Genomic DNA, 15,835 nt, shown 5'->3' on the forward strand with positions numbered 1-15,835 from the left:
CTTTATTCTCATATTAAGATTTTTTTCTTGTAAATTAATAACTTTATTCTCATAATACGACTTTTTTTGTCGTAAACCTATGACTTTATTCTCGTAATATTATGACTTTATTCTCGAATGTGGCCCTAATACTCCGTCGTACCATAGACCTACAACAATGATAAATAAAAATGAAAATGTAAATAAAAAAACAGTTATTCATTTCCACTAATTTAAAAAAAAAAAAAAAAAAAATCCACAGGGAGCCACTGGAGAGGAGCTAAAGAGCCCAAATGGCTCCAGACCCCTGTCCTAGAGCATCATGTTCTGTCAGGGCTTTAACTATTCTACACCTGTTTACATCTTCCACTCCGCCTCCTACTAGTAGTGCTCATCAATAATACAGTACTTTAATACAGTTCTGGTAGGAAATGAGCGCGCTGAGACAGACCTTAAAATGATCAGTCAGCAACCCCGTACGACAACAAATTAATCCTTTCACACACGTTTCACAGAACAAAAAAGCAGTAGAAAATTTAATTCAGTTTTACAACATAGTTATACAATCATGACAAGCTCCATCATCAGTCTTCAACATGATTAATCCAGCATTTAATATAAAAAGCACATTCACACAAACACATACGGTATTGCACACATTCTAACTACAATCTCACATAATATAGCATGGACAAAACAATAGCATAATTCTTTTTAAAACAATCTGTACACGGTTTCTTCTTTTCCTCCATTGAAAATTCATGATCTGGGACAGAGAAACCAATATCGACTGATTCACAGCGGGGAAACAAAAACATCTTTACAGTACAGTTCACAGGTTTCCACAACTGCTGTTGTGCCTATTTAGACTTCCTTCGTTTGGCCTGGGTGGGGCTCGCTCCAGTTTCTGTTGAAAAGAGAATACAAGTGTATTAGGGAAAAGATGGGACTGCCACGTGTATAGCTTAGGTAAGTGAGTGGGGTCTTTGGCACCCGGTCAGGGGGTCCGCAGAATAATTTGCTATAAATTATAAAACAGTGCTGTATCCTTAAAAAGTTCAATCTACAGATTGGGACCATTTGCACTGGCCCCTAAAACTTTGAGAACCCCTTGCTTAACCATAGTGATAGATATTCTGTCTTTTAAAGCTACTTGTGTGTTTACCTTTTACAGCAGCACTGGTTCCAGGCCTGGCTGATCTCTTCCTAATGCCGCTGTCTGCTACTGGCTCCTCCTCCACCTCCTTCTCTGCCCGGGAGCTGCGTCTGCTCGGTCCCTTGGGCTTCTCCACAGCAGCCCTGGGAGGACCAGATAGAAAAACAACGACAAAGAAGGAAGGACAACACAAGGATGTTACTAAAAAGGTGCAAGGGTGTGTGTTAACTCTGCTCTACTCAGAGAAAGATATAATACCACTCGGGACTCTGCTGTTTTTCCTCGTCTACCACAGATGCTGTCCATCTTCATCCCGACAGCATCCACTACGTCGACACGATCACTGCTTGTGTCTTTGCAGCGCAAACATGTTTAAATACATACCTTGGGACTAAGTTGATGGGCGTCTTTCTTTTCTTTGCCCATCTGTGATAGAAGTGGAAAAACAGCGGTAAACTATGAACTGTGCTGAACAAACATGGCTTCACTTCCCCCACCATACTATGACAAACCCCCAGGAAAAGAGATGTGGCTATAAAGCAGCAGAGTGGTGCAATTTGCTTTGTGACAGGCGGTTCTTTGCTTAAACTTCTGACATGCATATATTTATATTGTTGCATGCCATTCATACATACCAAGTGCTGAGGCCACGTGGCTCATTGTTTTCGCCATGTACCTCCTTGGCCAACCAAATGAACTCCCTGAGTTTCAGTAGAGTTAGAAATGTCTAAGCATTTCTTCTTCAAGAGCGCAGGTCTTAAGACTAGGCCAACTTTTCAGAGAGCAATAGTAAGCGACACCTTAATAGACCCCCAGCACATGAAGCATTACACAGCTCATCAACAACACAGCAATTGAAAGAATGCAAATGTTATGAGGAGTCTTACCCCTGCTCAGAACCTGTCGAGACATCTTCACCTGAACAGGACAAAAACAAAAGTTAACTCTATGCTACCTAGTCCCAAGTGGCTCATATGATATAGTATGGAATTGTTGTTTTTTTGTTTAAAATACAAGCAGTTCTTAAAACTCTTACCTGTCTTCTCACTGGCAACAGGTTCCTGGGACTGTGGAACATGTTGAATAGGTACTGGGAAAAAAGATTTAATAGTTAATATGACACATTTGAATACGTACAACAAATTATTAGGAATACGTTTCACTGATTGATCAACTAAAACCACATATAGAGTGGTTATGTCAATGTATATGGTGTTGAGCAGAAGGCTTGTGCATCTCTCTCTCCTCCACTATCGCCACCAGTTAGGCTGCATTCACACGAGATTGGGCGTTGCGGCGATTCTCTGCAGGGTTGTGCAGAGCTCTGGGCGAGTCACTTTTGGCTCATTAACTGCAACGATAAACTGATTTTGTTCCCTTATGGCTGGGTTATACAGCTCTGGATCGCCTGTTACGTGATCAGCCATCACAGCATGTCGTTGGGTTGTGTTTTTCTCCAAAATTTGATTCCGTTTCTACTTTTTTTCGGTACCCTCTGCAGCCGCCACAACCCAAACGCACTAGCCCCATTCAAAATGAATGGAACAAATTTTGTTTTCGCCGCACTGTCTGACGTCATGTGAATGCAGCCATATCACCGGTTTTGCACAACGCTACCATTTTCCTTTCTAAACAAGAAAACAAAGAAATACCAAATGTTCTTTTTAAATGTACAAACCAAGGAAAACTTAATACTTAAGGTTACATGACACTTGTTTGACCTGACCAAGGATCATGGCCAGAATGTGGTCATTATCCTGTTTACTTGATAGTTATGCGTTTACCTGGGGCGGTCTGAGTGGTTTCAGCAGATGCAGCAGCTGACGGCACGGGGGGCTCCATAGCTGGGGGGTCAGGCTGAGCTGGTGGAACTCCGCTGGGGTTAGCAACTGGAGAGGATGTGGTGGGAGCAACCTCCGGAGCAGGTCCAGATCCAGCAACAATTGGAATAATGGACGGTATAGGACTTTGTGTGGGAGCAGCCGTAGAGATTAAGGTACCAGAAGAGACACCTGTGGTAGCACCAACTACAGTGACTACAGGAGCTTGAGAAGTTACAGCCTGGGCCTGGCTTGAGACTGAAACTGGTGCAGGCGATGGAGCCTGGGTAATAATCTGAGCAGGAACAGCCACTTGACCAGGAACTGGGACTGGAGAGGAGACAGCAGGCGGAGTAATGTTGTTTGGAGCAGCAGCAGTAGTAGTATGGGGAGCTGGTGCTTCAATCGGAATGGCAGGACTAGCAGGAGGATGAGAGACCTGTGGTGGCACAGCCCCGGTGGGCCCCTGCGCAGGCCTTTCTACAGGACTCTGCTGGGAGTCAGCTGTACCAGAAACAGCTGCAGCAGCCTGTGCAGGTTTACTTTTCACCTGGGCAGTGGGGGATGGTGACATGGGGCTCTTTCGGATGGTGTTAGCAGCCCCGGGACTAGAGCAGAGAGGAGGAGACGCCAGGGGTGGCTGAAAGGGAGAGGATGCTGAAGGGCTTGGATGGGGAGATTGCTGCTGGACTGGGGGACTAGGTTTCTGAGCAGAACCTGCCTCACCCTCTGTTTTGGGAGCCCCTGGGTTAATTTGCTGAGGAGCGGGGGGAGTACCAACTGGGACTGATGAGGACACACTAGTGGCAATCTGGACCTGTCCAACAGCACTTCTTGTAGGCTGAGTGCTGGTCATGTTAGCTCCTGAGGACTGGGTGACGCTTGGGACAGGGGAAAGTTGGATGTTTGTAGTGGACACTTGGATAGGCCCCATCATGGTGACTGACTGTGATACCATTGTGGTATTGGGAGTCACAGATGCACCTGGGACCTGGAAAATTGGGTTGATAAATACAGGGGTGGTGGTGATAAACTGAGGAGGTCGGGGGACAGGGGCCTGCTGCCGGATGTCCTGAGGTCTAATGTTCTTGTTAGGGACAGCCACCATGGTAGAAACCATAGATGTGGGTGCCTGGGGAGTGGGGGCAGAGGTGATGGGGTTAGAGGTGACAAACACAGTAATCTGGTTGGGGGAAATTGTGCTAGAAGAGGCAGGGATCTGTATGACTGAGTGAACACTTGTCACAGGTTTAGGACTAGGGCTTGGTTTTAGAGCTGAACTGACTGGGTTTATAGCGGAGTTAGAACTGGTACTAACAGTCAAGGCAGGACTGCTGTGACTGGAAGTGACTGGGTTGGGGCTTACACTCGTGGTGGCATTAGTGTTAGTACTGAGGGTGGGGCAGATGGTAAGTGTTGGGTTTACGTTTGGACTGGGATTGACACCAGGACTGGAGATGGGGTTTTGGCTAAGGCTGGGGGTAGTATTAGCGGTCATGTTAGTGCTAGGGTGCAAGCTGGCAATTGAAGCAGGATGCAAATTAGGACTGCTGGTAGGGATTGGGACAGCAGGTTTGGGTTTAGCTTCCGATACATGTATAGTGGCAGTAGTAGTGACAGCAGCTGACATATCTGTACTCTGGGAATTACTGTGGAGTGGTCTCTCTGGATCCAAAGCAGACTTGGGGCTTTCCTTTCCCATAACATCCCTAACAGTATTACTCTGTATGGGCCGAAGAGACATCTGTGGGATACCCGAGTTATCCAGTAACTGGTTGAGGGAGGTTGGAGCTGCCCTGAGAGTAGGTGAGACCTCGGAGTCCTGCATAGGTGCTGTGTGCGCTGGGTGCCTATCAACTGTGCCAGCCTGCAGTTCTAAGTCAGGTTTAGGCTGCTGAGGCACGGGGAAACGTGGACTTGCCATTCTGGGAGCTGATAACTCCCTCAGAGGCTGTGGCTGGGGTTGAAGCATCTGTCGCTGCTCTGCTGTCATCGTTCCCTGACTTTCCCTGACTCCCTCTGCAGGGTTACCTTGCATCCCGTGGAAGGGGCTTTGAGTCTGCCGTGCCTCCATGACCCCACTCACTTGTGAAGCCATAGATACTGGACTCGGGGGTACTGAGGTAGGGCTTAGCATCATGGTTTGCCCCTGAGGGTTGACCAACTGCTGCTGGGGGGGAGGGCAGGTGATGGCCATCTTTGCCCCCTTTTGTCTCCCTGGACTTGGGGTGGCTGACTTACGGCTAGAGGCTGGACTTGACCTCCGACTATTGCTAGGACTTGCCCTCTTAGCCTGCCCTCCAGGCTGCTTGTCCTGTTTAGCGCCTGCACCTCCTAAACCAGTGCCAGTAGAGAATGGCTGTTGACTATTAGTGTTATTTCCACCCACACTGCCATTGTTGCCTGGTAAAGTTAAGCTAGGAGGGGCCTGCCCAATGGCTTTCAGAGTTGTTGGGTTAAGACCTTGCTGATCAAATCCCCTGTTTAGATTAGGCTGCCTGGGAGGCAGAGGAATGTTGATTTTGGGAGGAAACAGCCCTGCAATAGAGGCATTTAGCCTCTCAGGTGAAAGGTTGATTTCGGAGGGCTCGGTACTGGGTGGACGATTAGTTGGGGTGAGGGGATGGTGGTACGGCCTGGGGCTGGCTCTGTTGGGGGTTTTGGGCCTTGAGCTCTGTGAGGTTGTGGGGACATTGGGGAAATGAAGGCCAGGCATGGGGCCTCCTTGCTGAGGCTGACTGGGTAACTGTTGCTGGGGACTGGCTCCAGTGTGCTGGGGCATTGGTGGTGGACCAGGGCCTTGCTTCATCATGTGAGTGTTGGAGCCCTGATTGGCCATCATCTGTTGGGTTCCATTTCCAGGATGCACCCCAACTTCTGGGCCACCAGGCTGCTTCTGGTGGGCCCCTGCAATGGCCTCTTCAGAGCCAGTGCCTTGAGGACCCTGCCCTACATCAGGATGGGACATTCTTCGAGCAGCACCTGCAAGCTAAAAACGGAGAACAAATACAAACGTGTACACTTTACTTCCAAGAAAAGAAATATCACTCATAAGTAAAATTCAACTCATGGTATGTGTGTGTGTATACATGTACTGCAGCCCATGGCCCTCACCTGTGGGTTCACCATCAGGGGCATCCCTCTGGGTTTGTCAGGTGACGGCGGTACCCCTACATGTCCTGGAAGGCTGATCATGGCAGGCATGTTGCCTTGCTGCGAGACGGGAAGCCTCTGCACCTCAGGTGGATTGCCCATGCCCCTAGGAGGGAGCTGCCCTCCTGGAGGGATGGACATGCGATTCTTTGCCTGTTCTTGCTGCATCTTCAGCATCATCATCATCTGCTGTTGCTTAAATGAAAAATGGGATGAATTCAGAGCATTAATATAGCAGCAAACAACTATTTGCTATGTAAAGATATAGTGTGGCGTCCCGAGCAGAGAATGAAGTCACTCTCCCTATGTGTGTTTTGTTATTAGAGCTTCTCTGGGCTTTGTTTACGTAGCCGATCCGGCCTTATGTGCGTGCTAGTAAATGTAAATCCCGTGTGTGCCCAACTGGTTAGCTAATCGCCACAACTCTGCACTGGACTCATATGGCGGTTACCGCTAATAACACCATCCCAACCTATGGCTCCGTTGCTGAAGTGTAACCCCATACCCCCCCCCCCCCCCCCCCCCCCCTCCCCAGAATAACAGTGTTAGCTCTGGGCGCCGCTATAGCTCACCTGGTAGAGCAGGCGTCCCATGTACCAAGGCTGAGCCCTTACCGCAGCGGCCCAGGGAATCCGACCTGCGGCCATTTGCTGCATGTCAACCCCTCCCTCTCTCTCTCTCCCCCTTTCATTACTATCTCACTCTCTCACTATCAATAAAGGCATTGAAAAGCCCCAAAAACATAATCTAAAAAAAACAAAAAAACAGTGTTAGCTCTGTCAGCACTGTTGCCGTTGTTTGCGCTGTTAGCACCTTAGCTAGCCGTCGTGGAGGCAATCCTTAAATCATAAATATGGCCTGAATTTCAAATTTAGCACCTTAGGTATGAATAGATAAACCGTTAACCATTGTCTTGCTACCAAACACTGTCATTAAGGTACATGATAATAATAATACCTGCTGTTGCAGGTGTGGCTGTTGAGTTTGCTGCTGCTGCTGCTGCTGCTGCTGCTGTTGCTGCTGTTGCTGCAGCTGATGCGGGTGCATCTGGGGCTGGCCTTGACCCGAAGTCTGCGGCCCCGTCATCCCCTGCTGCCCTTGAGCATTTTGGAGACCCTGCATCTGCATCTGTTGCATCTGCTGCTGTTGCTGCATCTGCTGTTGTTGTTGTAATTGTTGCTGCTGTTGTTGTTGTATTTGCTGCTGCTGTTGCATTTGTTGTTGTATTTGTTGCTGCTGCTGTTGCTGCTGCTGCATTTGTTGTTGTTGTTGTATCTGTTGCTGTTGCTGTTGCATGTGCTGCAGTTGTTGTTGTTGTTGCTGCTGTTGCTGCTGCTGTTGTTGCTGTTGTTGTTGCTGTTGTTGCTGTTGCTGCTGCTGTTGCTGCATAAACTGCATGGGTACCTGCTGCAACACTCTCTGGTCTCCAGGTTGGCCAGAAAAGCCTAGATAAAGTGTAGAGAGGCATACATATACAAATCAGACACAAGTACACATTTTGAACAGTAAAGCATACAGTAAAGTTGCTACAACTACAGAATCAGCAACTGAATGCAGATGGGAAATAATGGCCAAATTGGATTAATTCCACGCCATTTACCTGAAGGCCTGTTCGCAAAATCAGGGAGTTTCTGGCCAGGGGTGTCTAAACCCAAACTCTGTTCACCACCCAGATTGGAAAGTTCTGAATCCTCCATGCCAGCAGCCACATCAAGACCACTAAGAAGATAAATAAATGAAGCTGAATCAATGAATTAGTGCAACAGTGATACAACTTACTTCAACTGTCTACCATGGCAAAAACAAACCTGTAAGAAATACAAATTATTACCCAAGTCCCTCTACTTGCTGTTGTCCCTCTCCCTCTTTGGGCTTCTTCTTTCGTGCTGGTTTCTTTTTTTTGGGTTTGGCCGGATTGGCCCCCCCTGCTCCCTGTTTTCCTCCTGGCCCAAACTGGCTGGCTGAGATATCACTCTGCAGCAGGTTGACGAGCAGTGGGCTAGTCAGAGTAACATCCTTGCTGACGGGAAAGCCTCCTGCCTGTACACAGGGTCCCCCCATTGGCATCTGACCTTGGAACTGTGGGTTAAAGTTCATGCCGTGACCTGCAAAGTGGCCATTTCCCATCTGCATGTGTTGAGGGCCCCCCATCATGCCTTGTTGCTGCTGCACCTGCATATCAGGGACCATCTGTTGAACCCCCAAATCCCCTGTCCCACTATTGGGATCTCCCAAAGTATGTTGGTGTTGTTGAGCTGCCTGTTGTTGTTGCTGCTGCTGCTGCTGTTGCAACATAGCCTGTTGCTGTTGTTTCTGCTGCTGTAACTGCTGCTGTTGCAACTGTTGTTGGATAAGAGGATGACCAGCAGGGAGCCTCATCTGTTGCCCATGCATGCCCATAGCTTGATTAGGGTTGCCAGCAATAGGAACCTGCTGGGGCGGTTGCTGGTTCATCTGCTGGTGTTGTTGTTGTTGTTGTTGCTGCTGCTGTTGTTGCTGCTGTAGCTGTTGCTGCTGCAACTGGTGCTGTTGCTGCTGTTGTAACTGCTGTTGTTGGAGTTGAGCAATTTGCTGCTGCTGTTGTGGAGTCATCTGCTGCGGGCCAACCTGGCCCTGGAACTGAGCCATGTTTCCTGGAACGTTTGGAGCAGGGCCACGCATCATCTGGCCGGGCATGACCCCAGCTGGAATCTTGCCTCCAAATGCCTGCTTGTTGCCTTGCATCTGGTTGGCGACCATTTGTTCCATCATGGAGTTTTGTTGCTGTTGCTGTTGTTGTTGCTGCTGCTGTAGGAGCATGGCCTGGTGCCCTTGGCCTCCAACCATCTGACCCTGCCCATGCATCACCCCCTGGCCTTGTTGAGGCATCATTTGCTTGGGTGGGGTCATCCCTCCTCTCTGCCCTTGACTGAGGGGCCTTGAGAGGACAGTCTGACCTCCACCCTGGCCTTGAACCTTCTGACTGGGGGAGGAAGACACGGGCTGGGCCTGATGCTGGAGGCCCATCATCTGGGTCTGGAGGCCAGGCTGTTGCTGGCCCATACTAGGCCCAGCGGTTGTACCAGGGGGCAAACCTGCCATGCTACTTTGTACACCCATAACATTGGGCTGGGCATGGGGTGGACCCGACATCGAGTTTGGTGTGGAGGCTGACGGTGGAGCTCCTGATGTAAAACGGATAGGGAAAAAAACAACAACACTTCAATGGGTTTCACAACAGGTAATAAGCTATTATCCCCTCTGCTAACTGCATGCTAAACCATGGCGGGTCAAATGAGGCTGTTGTCACGCCAAAGCAGTTCATCAAGTCTAAATGCGAAAAATGTGAACAGACTGCATTGCTGGGACTTGATGAGTGTCAACATATTATTATATATTGTTTTAAAGTGATAATGCTAATGACCCAGTGCAATGTTTTCTTTAAATTTCACTGAAGCAGCAACAAAATGTACCATTAGCACCAATTCTTCTGAGTACACTACTGTTATGTTTCATGTAATAATAAATATCAACAAGTCTATAATAAACTGAAAGCATTAGTAATCTAAACAATCTTAGACTAAACTGTGATAATCCTGATGTTGGTATGTTTATGGCTGGTAACAACAGACAACCCATAACAGTCCATTATTTTAGTCCACTAGCTACAGTGTCAACAATCTTCTGTGCTGTTGATAAGAATTTATATTTGCTGATCTCAAAATTCAGGTACAACTATTCATTTTGTCATTACTATATCATAATAAACTTATACATTCATTTAAAGCATGGCTCTATAATTGCTGTAGCTGTTTTCTGTGAGAAAAACCTAAAACTTTATGTATTATACTATTGACTAGTTTTGTAGTAGTTAACCTCATATGGGAGATGCAGTAGTGTATATTATTCAGTAGTCATGTCATTGTTTTTCCAACAGTTGTTTGCATCAGTCAAAAAGCATATCCGATATGACAAAAAAGTACATTTTTCAAATGTAAAATATTTTGCTTCAGTAGATGTATTTATCATATGTAACAGGGATCTTTGCCAAAAATGTTTGTGATTGCGTAAACAGCAATTTTTTTTTACCTGTGTGAGTCATCGCTTGGCTGCTCTGTAGCTGCTGATTGGCTCCTCCACCAGGGGTTCCTGGAGCGCTGACACTCACCTGACCTTGAACAAAGTTTGGGTTTGGAAAGCCCATGGGACGCTTCGGCATGCCTGTAATCAGTATTCATTGATTTTGTTATTGTAGATATCTTTAACATAACATACTGGGGCATATACCATGGGCAACATTTTTTTTTTATTATGTGCATTTCAGTTCAGAAACGATTACCAACGTTAACCCACCTGGGTGAACTTGGGCCCCAGGCTGTCCATGCTGGGGCATTCCCATGAATCCTTGTTGCATGTTACCCTGTTGGCCGAGGGCTGCTCTTCCTGGTGATCCAACGCCCTGGGGGAAACCCTGTGGAGTTGTAGGTCTCTGAGCCATCATGGGAGGAGTCCCTGGTGAACCCTGCTGAAAAGGAGAAGAGGAGGAACCAGGGGACTTGGCAGTGAGGTTGCCCTGCGGTCCAGAAGTTGGTGGAAGGGGTGGAGGGGGTCTGGGCGGTCCTGCGACACCACCAGGGCCAGCCTGTGGGCCTTTAGGCTGGGGGGCGGCAAACTGACCCACTCCTGTCTGCTGTTGTTGCTGTAATTGTCCCTGTCCCATGGCATTGAATACCTGCCCAGCCTGCTGGCTGCCAAATGGGTAAGGGGGCGGAGGGTGGCTGGGAGTCTGAACTGTAGCAAGAGAGGGTGGACGTTGAACCATTTGGGCCTGGGGTGGGGGCTTTCTCCAAGCAGGGCCTCCTTGGGCGGCTGGTGGCTGGAGGACCCCAGAGGGCAGCTGGTTCCAGCCAGGAGGCACAGCCATCTGGCCCGATGGGTTGAATGGAGGTCTAGGTCCAAGCTGGGAGAGCTGAGCTTGCTGCTGGGCCTGTTGCTGTTGGTGATGTTGCTGTTGTAGCTGCTGCAGTGCAGCAGGGTTGAGCGGTCTCCCACCCTGCATAGCCTGCATGTGATGGGCAGCCTGAGGAGGCATTGGGCCTGAGACGTGGGGACCTGCCTGTTGGTGCTGAAGTTGATGTTGCTGCTGAACGGGCATACCAGGCATCATTGGATCCATGACATCTGTGGAAGAAGAGGACGCAGTTTTTCTATTATTGCACTGTCCAAGCCATAAGATATTCAAAATGACAACATTTATCATTTGACGTACAAGAAATAAAGACCTGAACCTGTCTGTGAAGATGGTCTCTGAACACGAGGATGCATCTGTCCACTGCCGCCTGGTACCATAGCCTGACCTGCCATAACAGGCCCAGGGGGAACCATCGCTGGATTAGCCATCCTTACCCCTCCTTATGGAAATATGTACATAATAAATAATTTTGTGGAAACAGGCAAATAACTTTTATCAAGTGAGAAAACAGTGAATAAGAAAATAAAAGATTAATAATCACTAACTAATGAATGGCTATGACACACTAAGGGAAACAAAAAACAACTAACAATACATTCAATTAGTTTTAACAGCTTTTTATTTCATGTCTTTATGGATTCATGTGTGTTAGAAATATGTGTTTACATATTACCTACTGTACCAATATCCAAAACAAATACTATTGCTCATACCACTAAAAGAACTACTATCCAATATGCAAGTACAGTTTCAGTGCCATCAGTTGGTATATAGAGACCATGTGTAATCAATTCAGTAAACTAATACCTGGACCAGGCTGACCTGGAAAGCCAACATCCATTCTCATCTGGCCAGGTGCTCCAATTGGTCCATTCACCCGGACTTCTTGTCCTCTATTTGGTCCCACAGCCACATTGATGGCCCCTTCCCCTGAACAACAATAGAGGGAACATGTATCACTAACATTTACTAGGGTCTAGCTTGTATGCTTTAATGTTATTTTGCCACTGATGGGGAAAAAAACATAGTCTCTTTCATCATGTTGTGGAGTGACATGGAGTTTGAAGGCCGTACTGTTACCTTCTATCTGCACAGAGAGAATCCCCAGGTCTCTGAGCTGCTGCTGGTTGTTCTGGGCCAACAGTCGGAGTCGCTCAGCAGCATCCCGAGGAATGTTGAAGGTAACACGCACACTGTTCCACGGCTCCACATGCTGTGGCTGTAGCCTCTCAGAGCCTAAAAGAGGGACAATGAATGGACACAAGTTGCAATTACAGTGTATACAAGCTGGAAAAAGAGAAGGGCAAGGAAAGGATGGAAAAGGAAAGGATGGACAATAACACTCAGAAATCGGGGCATGTTTCAAATGTACGTTTTGCAATGCTTGTCAAACGTGTGCACCCTCTTGGACTTGTTTTACAATAAAGAAACAAAGAGCTTCAATGTCAAAGTGAAAACAAATCTCGAATTAGGTACAAATATGAAACACAAAACCAATAGAAGTATTCACCCCATTATCTATCACATGCCTAAATATTCACACTTTGACATTACAATGTCATCTTTCATTGATTAGTGTCAAAAAGCCTAATTACATTCAAGAAGATTAATGTTTTTTTGATCACTGTAATCAACTTGGCAGAGAGAACTGAAGTCTTTTAACATACAGACGAAGCTGTACTAGGGATACACCGATACCGGATCGGATATCAGGCCAATACTGACTCAAATAGCTGGATCGGATATTGGTGACAATGGGGCCGATTTATTAGTTTCAGTTCTATATTTATATACATTATATACTGGAATCTGAATTTTAAGTTATGACCAATTTGTTGCTGCATTAAAAAGGTTTACAGTACAATTGTAATTCCTGTTAATTTCTAAGATTTTTTTTTACCAAGTTGCTGGTGTATGATTTATTGTTTTAATAATAAATAACAATTCAATGAAACTATCTATGTATTTATTTGTTACATTTTGTTTTACAAAGTTAGATTCTGATGGTTCTTTACGCATAAAAGAAGGACCTGACTGGGGTCATTCTTCCACACAGTGAGGCACACAGCTTATTAATTAAACACTGGTATCGTGATCGATACTTGGTATCGGGACGGAAAAAGTCGAATTGGTGCATCCCTAAGCTGTACAGTAGCCATCAGTAATGGACAGCTCCCATTTGTTTATAGAAACAGTTAATGTTAATGTGCTGCTTTTTTCCAACATAAATAAGAGTAAAACAACATTAAACTAACCCATATCAAGCATGTTTGGTATCCCACTGAGGACTGAATCAAGTTTTTGATTGAAGTCCTCATCCTCCATATTCCCTTGAAAGGCAACAAAAACTGTGAAATCTTCGCCCTCCCTGCTGTTTTCTTCTGTGCCATCTTGCTTGTTGACTATCTCCTCTTCTGTTACCGTGTCTCCATGGCAACTGTCAGCATCCTCCCCTGCATCCTCCCCAACACCAGAGTCCCTGTCGGAGTCATTATCAGCTTCCAGGTACTCTGTCCTCTGGGACAGCGGAGGTGGGGTATGTTGATGCGCCATCCTCCCCTCTTGCTATAGGAGTGGCGTTTGAACCGTTTTATGCTGAAATTGCACATGAGAGAGAGAGAGAGAGAGAGAGAGAGACACAGATCACCTATTGATCCCCATAAAAACACCAGTGGCACAGTCAAGCAAACGACACAGATGACAGAGTAAAGTGGATAAAGTGGATAAACTGCCTTATACAGTAGATCAGATGCTGGATAAATAGGTAGTTGTCAGGTACACGTTGTACACTGCAAGCTCCAGGTCAAACAAAACACCTGTATTACACCATATATATAACACCACCCAGCTCACTCTCTGTTCAGGTGGAGGGAATCAGGACACAACCTGAGGCACCACAGGCCAGAGAGCATCTCCACTCACAGAGCAGCTTTCACAACATAAGACTGGTGGCAAAGGACATTAAAGAGGGACACAAATACCCCACACCTCACCTCCATACCATTATTGACACCTGAACTGAATGGACTGTAATGCTGTGCAATATGCTGCCTTCCACTGTGTAATTGTCTGAAATATATTAATTATTTATTTTTTAAAATATTTGTATGAGAGCTACAAGTTATTTTAACATGGTCATGGAGCATATATATAAACTATATATTTATATTCTGGGGGTATCGTTCCTATGCAGAGGGTAGTTTAGTTTATGTATTGACTACACTGAGGGCGTTTTATATTTTTATAATTTATTTATTTATTGTGTTGAGTTGAATGTGCTACTTATTTTGTACTGTAATTACCTTATGCCTTTTCTACCTTTTTTCTTTTCTTAAAGGTCCCATATTATAAAAAAGTGAGATTTTTATGTCTTTTATATTATAAAGCAGGCTTAAATCCTATATAAATACCTTGAAAGTATTGAAACACTCAATCAACAGGGAAATACACACAGCCCGTATTCAGAAACTCTGCATTTGAAACATCTGTCAGGATTTCTGCCCATTCGTGATATCACGAATATACAATATTTAGACCCTTGACAGTTTTAAACGTAAACGTTATAAATGTGTCCCAGTTTATTTCCTGGTTGCAGTGTATGTCATCAGCTGACAGGAAGTACACATGGACCCAAGCTGTTGTCTAGCAACACAATTCTGTGGCAATTCTGTTGCAATTCTGTCAAAATGCGCTAAAACAGAGCGTTTCAGACAGAGAGTAAATACAGGTATATTCAGGGAGACAGTATGAGGAAAATAAAGGGTTTTTTTGAACATTACAGTATGTAAATATGTTCTAGTAGAAACACAAAATACAAATATGAACCTGAAAATGAGCATAATATGGGACCTTTAAAGCTGACTCGGTGTAAACTACTCATAAGTCCAGTGTACTTAGGTGCAAATGGCAAATAAAACTGAATACACTCTAAATACACCATCAAGTAAATAGATGACGTTATCACAGTAACGTTAGTGACATCACTGTGAACCGGTGATGATAGACTTATAACAGCAGACATGTCAAAAGATTACAAAACAGGACTGTGAGGTGGTTGAGATACCTAAACTGCTGTATGATTCTCATTAATGTCAAACAACGTTACAGTGTACAGATCTTCCACCATAGTAACCTGTGTGCAGCAGCCTGGTTGTCATGATAGTCGGCCCAGTATAGCAGCACTGAGCCTGAGACGCAGACGTTAAGCTAACTAACATAACGACATCTAAACCTACAAGAGAGAACACTAATATCACCGTATCACATGTAGTTGTGTATGAACATCATGTACAACTCAAATCAACACGTTTCTAGCAGTCAGCGTGTTATGAAAGAGGATAAAAGATGAATGTCAAAGCGGCTCCAGCTGGCCTCTCCAGTTAGCAACCGTTGCTAAGCTAGCTGGCTAAGCTAACTGCAGTTAATTCATCATGAATGCACTGAAACTTATTAACTTCACGATTCGTTTTAGCTTTAACTTGCTGCATGTAGTCAGCAGTAAATTCCGCATGCATAAAAAGAAAAGCCTTACCACATAAATTCATCTGAATATAAGTTCGACCAGTCGACATCTGCTAGCTAGATTAGCTAACAAAACATGAACCACAAGCAAGTCAGAGACGTCAAGCTGGCGGAAGGAGAAATACTGTTTCCGGTATGACTTGCCAAAATAAAATCCCCAAATGAGGAAGACACAATGTCCCTCTGAGCAAAACAAAATACTTAAGTAAAAAAACAAGAATTAATATTAAGTAGTTAAAAAGTAAATCCAGTTTG

General features: G+C 45.6%; 1 protein-coding gene across 7 annotated transcripts; it reads right to left on the minus strand.

Annotated features, from left to right (window-relative positions):
- Positions 1-486: 486 nt before the first annotated feature.
- On the minus strand, positions 487-15,742 carry ncoa6 (nuclear receptor coactivator 6). 7 transcript variants are annotated; one of them, XM_037771725.1, is made up of 17 exons: positions 15,591-15,742; positions 13,315-13,654; positions 12,140-12,295; positions 11,867-11,989; positions 11,370-11,498; positions 10,441-11,268; positions 10,177-10,308; positions 7,940-9,272; positions 7,709-7,827; positions 7,066-7,553; positions 6,070-6,297; positions 2,920-5,944; positions 2,172-2,225; positions 2,023-2,053; positions 1,520-1,561; positions 1,145-1,278; positions 487-886 (listed from the first exon to the last, which is right to left on the minus strand). In XM_037771725.1, exons 2-17 carry the CDS (start codon positions 13,610-13,612, stop codon positions 840-842), a joined length of 7,167 nt encoding a protein of 2,388 aa, XP_037627653.1. In that variant the 5' UTR covers positions 13,613-13,654; positions 15,591-15,742; the 3' UTR covers positions 487-839. The 7 variants fall into 7 exon arrangements, 4 of the variants coding, with proteins under 4 accessions (XP_037627653.1, XP_037627652.1, XP_037627651.1 ...); XM_037771724.1 differs by having other exon boundaries at positions 6,070-6,303; XM_037771723.1 differs by having other exon boundaries at positions 6,070-6,306.
- Positions 15,743-15,835: the final 93 nt, after the last annotated feature.

This window comes from Sebastes umbrosus, chromosome 6 (genome assembly GCF_015220745.1).
Source record: "Sebastes umbrosus isolate fSebUmb1 chromosome 6, fSebUmb1.pri, whole genome shotgun sequence".
NCBI classification, from domain to species: Eukaryota; Metazoa; Chordata; class Actinopteri; order Perciformes; family Sebastidae; genus Sebastes; species Sebastes umbrosus.

Excerpts from the sequence above, each read along its gene's own strand:
- ncoa6 (XM_037771723.1), bottom strand. The coding sequence starts at position 13,612 with ATGGCGCATCAACATACCCCACCTCCGCTGTCCCAGAGGACAGAGTAC. Across the intron at positions 5,945-6,069 it reads CCCTGATGGTGAACCCACAG|CTTGCAGGTGCTGCTCGAAG; the intron begins GTGAGGGCCATG and ends CTCCGTTTTTAG. Across the intron at positions 1,562-2,022 it reads TCGACAGGTTCTGAGCAGGG|ATGGGCAAAGAAAAGAAAGA; the intron begins GTAAGACTCCTC and ends CTTCTATCACAG.